A 12,129-nucleotide genomic window follows, 5' to 3' on the forward strand; every position below is an offset into this window, starting at 1 on the left:
AATAGAAATATAAGCTGTTGTCAAAATATTGCTACAGGATTAAGATACCGTAAAGCTTCTAATAGTATCCCCATGGTTACTATTCTTTGATTGTATTTTAAGGGTGACACTATTGGAGTAGGGATTACATTTTAGAGTAGAGTTTATTCTATTATTATGCTTAATCTAGGCACTTGAAATAGTAACCCACCAGACCTCTTCACCCACATGTTGTTCATTTAACTAATTCCATAGAAATGTTAATTCTTGCAGACTTCTTTTAATATCATTTATATTCTTTTAAACCTTTAATAGTTGGGAGGAGGTGGGTGTTTGTAGGGGTAAAATGATAACAATTTTCACATCTTCATCATATGACAATTACATGTACAGGTATGCTTTTAAAATAATGTTTCCTGTATATTTTGTTATGATAATGGTCTGTTCAATAACTAAGATTTTTAAAAATCATTTTAGCCTCGAGAACGTGGAAGGCTTCGTGTCCATCGTCTGCAGAATGTTGGCAACGCACTTAGATTTTTGGAGCAGAAAAAGGTATAATTAGAGAAACTATTATTTTTTAGTACACATCCAACATTGCTGTGAGTTACAGAGTCCCGGCCATGCTTATCAAAATAAGTCTTGTATAAAGCTCGGTCTACACTATCAAACTTTATGTGACAAAAAATGTGATGTGTGCCCATATATGAACATGATGATGTCATATCACTACCATATTTGGGCATATCATTACCATATAAGACAGTGATGTGTTTTGGCCAAGATAAAAATCATGGTACTGAGTGAGCAGGGATTAGAACCTGAAGCAGTGTTAACTACCAAGAAACAAGAAACAGTCACTCAATATTGTGTAAAACAAATTGTTTTATAATATATTTTTATATATATAGAACACTATCAAGGGGATACCCTTAGGACCCAACAAAGTGTACCCTTAATAGAGGTGTCCCCTGAATTGTCTATATTGTTAACACATATATCCCTTATTCATTTCACATAAAGTGTCCCCTTAATAATGGTTTCTCTTGGATAGGGGTGTCCCAAAATATGGATTCTACTCTGCTTGTTTTTTGTTTTCAATCATTTCAAAATTGTTTTTATAGGTTATGTTGGTCAACATACGGAGTGATGAAATCGTCAACGGCAACCCAAAGCTTACTCTAGGCCTAGTTTGGACCATCATTCTACACTTCCAAGTAAGTCTTTTGATTGAAAAGAGAAAAACCCAATTTATAAAAAAAAGCGCGTCTTATTTTAAAAATGACCTTTCTAAAGCTTTGTCTACACTATCAAACTTTATGTGACGAAAAAATGTGATGTGCTATATATATGGACATGATGATGTCATATCACTACCATATTTGAGCATATCACTACCATATTTGGACATATCACACTTTTTTTGTTAAACTAGACTGAGCTTATCTCTGAAATACTTCCGATAATAAATTTAGCACATATTTCAAGTTTGAATTCCATTCCAATTAATATTATTTGTATGGTTCAAACTCAAATTTACTGGTTAAGAAGGCCTAAAATATACATAAATTGTATCATATTTGTTATTGGATTACTTTCTTGTTGTTTTAGTATTTCTGTACATATTTATCATTTTTTTGTAAGATGGACAATGGTTCATTCATAAAGTACAAATATGTTTGATTGTTCAAAACAAATACTCTGGATGCTATAAGGCCCTAGTCTTTTTTTCTACTTCAGTATGAACCCACCCTCTTGAACACAAATTGGGTCAAGTGTGTGTTATTCATAGACTTACCCAAAGACCATGTTGTATTCTCCCTGAAAAGATCATTTTCAAAACTTACTCAACTCAGTAATTTAGTAATTTATGTATATATATTTATAGCTGACCCACTAAATGTGTAGGTAAGCCCATCAAAGCGATGGATTTATATCTGAGTTGCTACGAAAGAAATATATTTGCTCAGCCAATAACGTTTTGTCAATGACTGATGGGCAAAGAATGAAGTTTACCAAGTCTATAATGTCAATATATTATAGTATAAGCTTGTTTTGATAATGATTAACCTTGGTATGTCAAAACTTCATTTGCTAGACCCCTATATCAACTATCTAGGTGCTGGGGTTCTTTCCATGCAGTTTCCAGCTAAAACAGCTTGCTCTGGTTCAGTGAGGTCACAAAACCTGGCCTAAGATGATTAGTAATATTTGTGTGGTACTATTATTATTTGAAGGTGTATTCTTGAAATGAAACGGCTTAAAATGTGATGGATTATTTAAACATAGATTTGCGGATTGATGTAAGTTGGTTTTCAGAAAGATGGAACATTTTTATGTGTATTGATTTATCTAAAATTGTATCTAACTGGGTATTATGGGTTATAAAATCTACGGAGCTCTTCACTTCATTATCAACACTCCTGGTGATCTTATGGCCATTTGGTAATTGTTAGTTGCGTATACCCACACTGTATACCTATGTTTGCCTTTCCTTGCTTCACATGTTTTTTGGTAAATTTGTATTTTTTAAATACTACATTGTCTATGTCATATAAACCTAAATGTTTTTGGTACTTTAATACTTTCTGATATTGTTATGCCTTTGATACAAATATTTTTTGATAATAATTTATTTAAAAAAATGAAATTCATTTTATAGAATTTGATTGCTAAAAAATATTTCTCTTCACATTCAATTGAATATAATTCATATGTTTTATGGTATCACTATCTTAGTCATTACAATTGCAAATCAATGTTTTTCTTAATGGAATCGTAATGTTTACAAATTGAATAATTATACAGTAGAGATTCTTCCAGTCAATCTACTTTACTGTACATAAAGCTCTCACTACTGATTGGTCGTTTAAAACTGTTAGGTCAACAATGTTGTCCCTTTGTATATATGCACTCATTAATCACTCTACTTGTTTGTATTGCCATGGTATTCTCCCTCAAAGATGGCCGAAATTATTTTATGGGAAGTTGTAAATAGTGATAATGGTGCCAATCAAGTATGATGTTGATGAATTAATATATGGGAAGTTGTAAATAGTGGTAATGGTGCCAATCATGTTTTGATGATGTTGATGGGAAGTAGTAAATAGTGGTAATGGTGCCAATCAAATGGGAGATTATAAAGACAGACCTTCCTAGTCTTCTGATCTCTCAGAAGTTTCCTGATATTTTGAGTCATCCTCGCAAAATTGCAATTTCTTCCAATTGTTTTAGATGGAAAAAACCATCCTGATTTATAAAATAAATAATATAAATTTATTATTTAGGCTCTACTAACTATGCTTTAAGCCTAATTAACTACAGATGAACAAACATCATTTTTCACTTTTTGCTGCATTCTGATTGTTTACCAAAATAGATGTGGATGCCTGAAATTTTGTTTTCTTCTTTTGACAACCTTTCACAAATTCTCCTGATTTTTCTTTTTTTCCAAATTGAGACATATGTAATTATAATTAATACAATCTGACTTACGATCCATGACTAATGGTAATTACTACGTCTTACTATGAAAATAAACAATTTATTTAATTTAAATATTAAATGGAATCCAGTTGATTTAGTAGATTCTTCCAAAAGTTAAATTACAGCAACCTTTTGTAACTTTTAATTTAAAATTAATGCAATGGATTGTCACAACCTAAATTTATAAAATTGTTGTTTCAAATTGTCTCAAAACATGGTAATCCTTCTAAATGCAAGAAGTCATTTATTATTATTTCATTCAGCAATAATTTTAGACGTATATTGATATTGAGACTTCTGGGAAATTTGCAGTGTCCCTACTATTGAACGATAAATTGGTGATATTGATGTTGTGCAGTGAAGCGTGCTAACATGTGACACAATATTAAGGGCAGGGGTCTATTATTTGTACTAGAGATGTACTATTCAGTATTGTATTATTTATTACAAAATTATTCCAAAATTGCTCATCACTGAAATTATATTTATCAATATATTATAATTATGTTCAATAAATTAAAATTAACTATCTCAGTTAATAAATAAAAATTGTATAATATTGAATTTGGAATAACAAGTTCTCAATTAGCCATTACTTAATTAAATACAATATAAATTTATTAATATATAAATGAGATGATGATTACATGATCAAAGTTACTACAATTATGTAAATGTTTTATTTTTTAGCCATATTATTATTATATCAAAAACTGCTAGATTATATATGTATTTTATTACTCAAATTGTGATATTTACATATTTGAAAGGCAAGTGTGTCTTATGTTAATCATGTGCTTTGAAGCATGTCGTCTTTCACCAACATCCTGATTCCCTATTTAATTAAGCCGCAATATTTGATACAGTTTGTATTTCATTTCACGCCGTTGACAAATCATTCTGGTCTCGTGTTATTGTCTGTGAAGAGTGGACTGCAATTTGTATTTTCCCTGTTACAGTCATAATGAAAAATCAATAAAGATTGTGGTGATACAACAAGGCCTATTAACTAAATACGCTGCACAGAGTACAGTACAGTGAGCAGTGCATCCTCAACGTGGATACTGTACATCACATCATTAGTCTGGGCTTAGGTTTTCATCAGTTTGATTTCAATCAGGCCTAGCATCTTCACTAAACCTCATGCTGGGTATAGGCCTGTTTCTGTCATTTATTATCTTTAATCAAGGGGCCTAGGATGGTGAGATATGTCATCAAGCAGTTGAACGTCTGTGTTTCAAAATCATCTTGTGATATGAATCACTGAAGTAGATTTGTGGAACCGCATCAGTTTTTTTCAGGAAAATAGCTGGTATTAATAATACATTGATTAATATGAAGAATATTCGATACATGTCAGGATTGTGAAAGCCTTACTGTGGATCTCACTGATAGGCCTGCTTCTTGCCAAATCACATTCATTTCGATGACAAGAAATATATTTGCTTATTGTGTATGCTGGTATTATTATTACAACGGTTTAAAATTTCTGGATGTGTTATATGTTGATGGTGCAGTGTGGATGTCACACTCATTATACTGACACATAAAGACGTAAAGAAAGTCAACAAATACAGACACTGAAAAAAAACCGTTTTGAAACGGTTTTTCAAAGAAATTTTCTTGATTACCTGACAAAAACAAATGACAAAGTTTTAAAATATCAATTTAAAGGCTTCACAATATAAGCAAAAATTTCAAATTTATACTAAAGTGATAATAACAGTATCCAGTATCTGAACAGTGTTATTCAAAAGACTTGTTGCCCATGTTTTTTAATGTTGGAATATTATGTTAATGTAGAATAAAACTGTGATTCACATTTTGCCTCAGGAAACCAAATGACCAAAGTCTTATTAATCTATGTGTGAATTCAGAAAATAATTATGTTAATGAAGACACTTTAATGTTTTTAATGAGTCTCTTCAGGTGCAATTTCACTTCATACAGTACTTCTTAGAATACGGTTGTTTTAATTTTCAATGGATATCAAATTCTGATTGTCTTCAGAAATACGTTACTTACTGAATTATTGTTTACTTATTTGTGGATGCGAAGGGGACTTTGTGATAAATGGTTACGTCGAGATTGGTATCATTGTTGTAATGCATGTTGCATTTGTTTTTTATCAGCAGATCAGAAGAATTTTTTAATTAAGAAGGTTGTTGGTTTGACATATGCAGAATCTAGCTGTCTGTATTATTATGCTTGATCCTGCTTTCCACGTAAGAAAGCAATAATACTACGTACGCTAATTTAATTCATCCACATTTAGAAACTTACTATAGGTATTGTCATCTGCATGTGGATTATAATGTCATAATATCTTGTCGTGTGTCTTCATGTTGTTGTTGGTCATCAAAGAAGGTGGCTCGTTTGTGCCTTAATAATAAGACATCTATTAAGAACTAAACAGAATCTATATCGTATTATAGTGTTGTATGACGAATATTGAAAGGCAAATCTGTAACAGTGATGTGTTTCCTTCATGAAATTAAAGCATCAATTTGTCTGATGTCGTAATTGTCATAGACATTCATTGATTCATTCATTCAGGTTTAAAATCTGTCTATTGTCAAAGGTCAGGCAGCCACGCTCCTTAGTGGGCAGTAATTAACTATGAAATAAAGGTGTTTCAAATGATATTTTAATATAATTATTGGAATTATTGCTGATGAACTTGGAATATTTCAAAGAAGAATTCATATATCTACATTTTTTGTTTTACATACTTGATATTTACAACAAAGCGAATGCATAATGAAGATGTTTGCGCTTGTTTCAATTATTTGTTGTGTATAGTTCAGGGTAGCTTTTTCGCTACGTGAATCAAACAAACAACTTCGAAGTCAATACTCGCAAGAGTGTTGTATTTGTCAATCTGGTGAAGAAACCAACAGCGATTTTCTTTTTTCCTTTTTGATGTGATGAGTTGATTGGAGTTGACTTTCATCTCTCTTGGCATATTGATTTCTCACTTGTTTGTCAAATTCTGTTATAATGCCTACGATTTGACATTTAAAAGGTAACACCAAAGCATAAATGTTATTGTTGTGAAGAAATGACACATTTACTGTTGAGATATTTCATGAACAGAACTCGGCAAAAATGTCAGATTTAGATTATGTGTAATCTTTGACATCTTTTTGACATTTTCAATTTTCTTTGAATTGATACACTTTTTGTTTTATGAAATGACTAAACTAAATCAAGATATGGAATGCTATCTCTGCCTAGAATCATGGACTTACTAATAGCGGATAATACTCCAAGTTTCTGAAGCCTATTATATTTTCTTGTGGAAATATTTATGATAAATAAATCGGTATGGGCAATAGAGGAAGTAAACTTAAATGTTGTAGCGGTGCTACCGGGTCCAAAGAAGATCTTTACGCACCTGTCTCGGTTGCATCATTGAACGTCATCGATGAAGCACGTCCTTTAAAACGACGTAACAAACGTAGAATTGTGGACTCGCCATTAACACCTCATAATGAGGGTAGAATAAGCGAGCAAAATTCAGACACAATTAGTGATTGTGAGAGTCGTCATAGTATACAGGTAAGACAAGGTTGTAGTACGACAATGATATACAGTTTGTGTTGGTTCCACAGTCTTGTTTGTAGATAAAGAAAAGACGAGGCACTGAATTTTATGCTACTGAATTTCTCTGGGTTGTCGCACATTGTTGCTAGTAGTTTATATAAGGCTTCTATGATACTTCTTTTGATTTAAGGAACACCATTCTAGGATTTAGGAATATGGTTGACTTAAAAATTGTAAAATGAAGTGCTGAACTAATATCCTATCCTTTGCATTACATTTTAGAAATTTAGGAAATAAAAAAATAAATTAGTAAGTTCTGGCCAAAGCCCTGGCCAAGCCCTTTGTTGTATTCACCTATGACCACTACATCTTAGGCCTACATTTGAGGCTGGTTTCCATAAACGATTAAGTAAACTGCCACTGTTTACAAAATGTCTAAAAATGCATGCAATTGTTGCAAATGAAGAGCTGTGGTTTGCCACACATCTGTTGCATGCAAACCAGCATTTATAAACATTTGTTTATCAAGTAACATTTGCACATCAAATAATCAACAATAAAGTACAATATTTGTTAAGCTGATAATTAAAATATGCATAACAATAGTGTCTATGTGACATAACAACACAGAATTTAAATAATATGCTTGCAGGTGGGTTGCCTTGGTTTCTCCGTTTTATTGATCATTTGCGGGTGTTTTAATTGTAGGAATGAATTAACAATCTGTTCTTCTCAAACTATATCAGGCTTTTCTTAACACAGTACTAGAATTCATAGCAAAACCATAGAGCGTTATTATATTTAGGCCTAGCGAGTTTTGAGTTTGTGTGTTATACCAAAGAAGAGTGGAATAAATGGATTATACCTTCGTGAGTTATTCATATAAACATGTAAGGTGCTTTTAATTGTTTTTTTTAAAGGAGCATTGATTTTATTAGCTTATTAATAGTTTTTCATTGAGGCTAGCAAATGGCAACAGTTAGGCTACTACACTACTACTATAAATAGTGTTTGGTGTATATGTCATATAAATAATATAAATTTAGAACTTCAACAATTATATTATAATATGATTGCCATGGGATTTGTAGAATTCTGTAGAATTGGACAGCAACTGTTATCTAATTTTAGGTGCTATAATCTTAGCATTACCTTAATTTAGAAACATGAATTAATCTATTCTTATATATAGAGTTTAATACATAATTCATATTATAATGTAAAATGTTTTTTCTAGTAATAGAATAATACGTAATTGTGTATTTATAAAAAGTTATTAAGTACACGTAGAGTCAATTTAAAGAATATTTATATTATACCATCGAATGGAATTAATATGAACCATCATTTTATTTTGTTTTAACTCAAGAACTTGTAATTGCATACAGTAGTTGGAAGGGTATACAATAATAAACATAAAATAACAATATATATAAAATACAATATTGATTTTTGATAAAAAATGTTCAGAATTAAAATTTGTATAACTCACTTTAATCATTCATGCAGTACGAGAATTACCATTTTAGTGATACCCGACTCATTGGATCTCCTAATGATGCCTCCTTAATGACAGTTGCTAAGATACAGTACACCTGCTAGACTCCCTGCAGAGTGTCATGACATTAAGCTAGTCTCCCTACAGATTGTTTGATGACACAAGTTCATTCCTTTCTTAACCTTTAGCTTTGTGACGTTCACTAGATCTTTATATGAAAATCTTTATGATATTCTTATAAAACAAAATATTAGGTTGATGAACTTGGTTTTCAAATATATTTTTGAGCAAAATTGTGAAAAATCATTAATGTATTACATGTAACTATCATTAATATATGTAGTGAGGTAGCAAAAATAATAATAATAATATGTCAAAAACAATAACAATACAGATATTAAATTGGAATGATGCAGAATCATTGTATTAATTTCTGTACATAGTTGCAATACCGCCATGTTTTTGTTAGAATACAGTTATGTTTTATCTCTTTCTGTTTTAATTGAAATAATTAAAATTTAAATTCAACCTAATGTTTATTTACTATTTTACTTTTTAGATCTCTGACATTGTTGTCGAGAGCCATGTGGGTGAACAGGTCCAAGCTAAGGATGGTTTAATGTTTTGGGCCAAATGTGTGACAGAGGGCTACCCTGGAGTGACCATTAATAACTTTGGACAAAGTTGGCGAGATGGGTTAGCATTCAATGCAGTCCTTCACAGAAACAGGTAAAATGTATATTTTCTTCTTATTCTTCACACACACACACAGCTTTTAATGATTCAGAAACTTAAGGTAGAAAGGTATAAAGTAAAGGTATTTATTCTGGTCCTCAAGATTATGAGAGTAAAACATCTTGCCTAAGGATGTAATCAGTATGGTACAGGCTTGAATCCGATATTATCATAACACCATAACTCCAGAATGTTTTCTGGAAATTCAGAAAATATCCATTTTAAAGAATAGGACAATTTGGTAAATTGACTAATAATGAATAATATGTCCAGTGTAGCACAATTCCTGTTTTTAGGCATCTCGTTTTTCGATATTTACTACAACTACAACCAAAAAACAGAACAAACAAAAACCTGGACCATATTGTAAAAAATAAAGTTTACTGAAGCAGTGACATAAGAATTTGTTACTTTTACTTTACAGACCAGATCTGATAGATTTCAAAAGCCTCAATCCAAGGAATCATCGTGGTAACTTGGAAAATGCCTTTGCTGTGGCTGAATCAGTCGGTGTACCTCGCTTGCTTGATCCAGAAGGTATGTAACATAAACAAGATTTTTTCTGATCAGAATTGTTCATTCAATCAACAATTATTGTAGTCAGCAATCGATTTTTCTTCATTAATTTTCTGTTTATAGGTTGGTATAAGACAAGTTCTTTTACTTCTAATTTCAATCCCTGAATTGCTTGTTATTTTTGGACTGTTTCAAATAAATGTGAATGAAAACAAAATGTATTTTGCTGATCTTTAAATAAATCACGAGATTATTGCTGTCGACGACAGTAGACCCACTGCATACTTATAAAACAAATAGATAGGTGCTAGATATGATTGATACAGAAAATACAATGGCTTATCCTCACTCTTTCCAACATCTTCTCTAACATGTATAAAGTGTCATTTTAATCCATTATGTTGTTTCCGAGTCATTGGCAATAGCATAATATAATAATCAAGATAGATATAATATTAGTACTTTTTGTTTCATTTCCTCCAGATGTGGATGTTGCCAGTCCAGATGAGAAATCAATATTGATGTATGTATCGTCCCTCTACGATGTCTTCCCAAAAGTGCCAGCACCTCCAGTGCAACAGGCAACTGTCACAATGCACAAGTCCTCAGTACAGCATTCATCTGTTGTAGTTAGTGTAAGTATAGGCATTTATTCTCCACACATATAATTTATCACTGGATTTTAAGATTAAGATTAATTTTTAAAATTTACAGATTAGGACAGGCCGATTCAGGATTAAGGAGTGTGGCCTAAAAATGAAGTGTTGGACATAACCTAATTTCCTATCTTTTGCATTGTAATTAGGAGGCAAGCACCAGCCCTGGGATCCACCTCTAACAAAAGTATTTATGATCCATCTTGTATAGAGACTTTTAGTCTGAATGCAATTTCCTGCCTAGCTTACTTGGATAAACCAAACAATGTTGTGTGGATACAGACTTGTATTCCTATAGCTTTATTCTGAAATAAGTTCTGCGCTATAAGTGGTGATATGTTGTTGATGTTACTTTTTATTTGCTATTCTTTTCAGTCGTCAGAGCCAGTATGGGAGGCCTACCAACAGGAAGCCAGATCATTAATGGACTGGATTCAACAGACTACCATTAAAATGGATGACAGAAACTTTGATCAACATGCTGATATAAAGGTCTGTTTAAATTATCATTTTTGCATAGCATTGTCAAAATGTTAATTGGCAACCTTAATAGTTAATTATAGTTTTGAATGTCTTGATAACATTTCAAATGTATAGAAAATTATATTTTAATTTTAGGTATTAGTTGTATTAACCCCAATACATTAAAAAGTGTTTCTTGATGTATGTCAGCCAATCTGTTTATTCAGTTAATATTTTCTGCATCCCTATCAAGTTGTTTTTTTATATCACCATTTAGAAGCTGCAATCAGAACTTACGCACTTACGCTCGCAGGATGTCCCCACCAAGCTAGCTGATTTGCGAAAGACTGTTGCCAAGTACCACAAACTGAACACAGAGCTCCACAAAACAGGGCAGATGCGTCCCCCATCTGTCGTGCATGCACGTGAGCTAGAATCAGCGTGGGAAAAACTCATCACAGCAGAACAACAACGAGAGAATGCATTACAAGCACTTTTATCAAGGTATAATGACAAATATTTAGTTTTGTGTCTAACATTCATCAGGTACAACTCTGCTCTTTCTACACTATCAACACTAGTGACAAATATGGTAGTGATATGACATTATCATGTCCATTATTATTTATCCAATTGATTTGGCTACTAAAACATTTGTTTGAAATTAAAGTTTAGCTCCATTGTGGAATATGCAACTTATATTTTTCTGGGTGTTTTTTTTTCAGGAATCGTCATTTATCAGAGCTTGGTCAGAAGATACTGGACCAGATAGAGTCTGTGAACTTGGATCTTGACAGCGTTGAAAGTCAGATAAAGGAAGTTGAAGGAAGTTCAGGTCGTTTGACTGGGGCTGACATCAAGCGCACTATTGAGGTGATTGAAGGAAATATAATGGTAACTAAACACAATTCTCTTATATTTCTCAATTTTTGTAATAATTTTCTTCCATTTATTATTCCCAATCTTTACTCATATAATAATAATACATAAAGAAAGGAATTGGCAACCAAAACATTTACAAACTTTAAGCCCTGTGTAAACTATCAAACTATAAAGTCCTGTCATATGTCAGGATTTTTTCTCATGACAATTTGCAACTCCACTCCTAAAGACTTGTAATAAGTCTTTGTTTATGTAGAGCATCTTGTGTATATGTTTGTCATGTGAACAGGAGAGCCACCTTTGAAAGAAGGACAGTGATTGAGTTCACTTGTGGTTATCCTTGGCAATTTGCCTAAAATTGAATAAAAA

General features: G+C 31.9%; 1 protein-coding gene across 14 annotated transcripts in view; it reads left to right on the forward strand.

The window, feature by feature from the left end:
* LOC144853742 (uncharacterized) overlaps window positions 1–12,129 on the forward strand; it is a 152,401-nt gene that overhangs the window by 27,544 nt on the left and 112,728 nt on the right. For 13 of the 14 annotated variants that reach the window (XM_078711549.1, XM_078711554.1, XM_078711553.1 and 10 more), the window contains 8 exons: window positions 457–534; window positions 1,104–1,196; window positions 9,069–9,238; window positions 9,669–9,781; window positions 10,244–10,395; window positions 10,792–10,908; window positions 11,156–11,382; window positions 11,604–11,772. In XM_078711549.1, coding sequence (XP_078567675.1) covers window positions 457–534; window positions 1,104–1,196; window positions 9,069–9,238; window positions 9,669–9,781; window positions 10,244–10,395; window positions 10,792–10,908; window positions 11,156–11,382; window positions 11,604–11,772 — 1,119 coding nt within the window. Of the gene's footprint in view, window positions 1–456; window positions 535–1,103; window positions 1,197–6,762; window positions 7,027–9,068; window positions 9,239–9,668; window positions 9,782–10,243; window positions 10,396–10,791; window positions 10,909–11,155; window positions 11,383–11,603; window positions 11,773–12,129 lie in introns of those variants that run through there. The other variant, XM_078711559.1, reaches the window with a different exon arrangement.

Source organism: Antedon bifida, chromosome 10, assembly GCF_963402885.1.
Source record: "Antedon bifida chromosome 10, ecAntBifi1.1, whole genome shotgun sequence".
Taxonomy (NCBI): Eukaryota; Metazoa; Echinodermata; class Crinoidea; order Comatulida; family Antedonidae; genus Antedon; species Antedon bifida.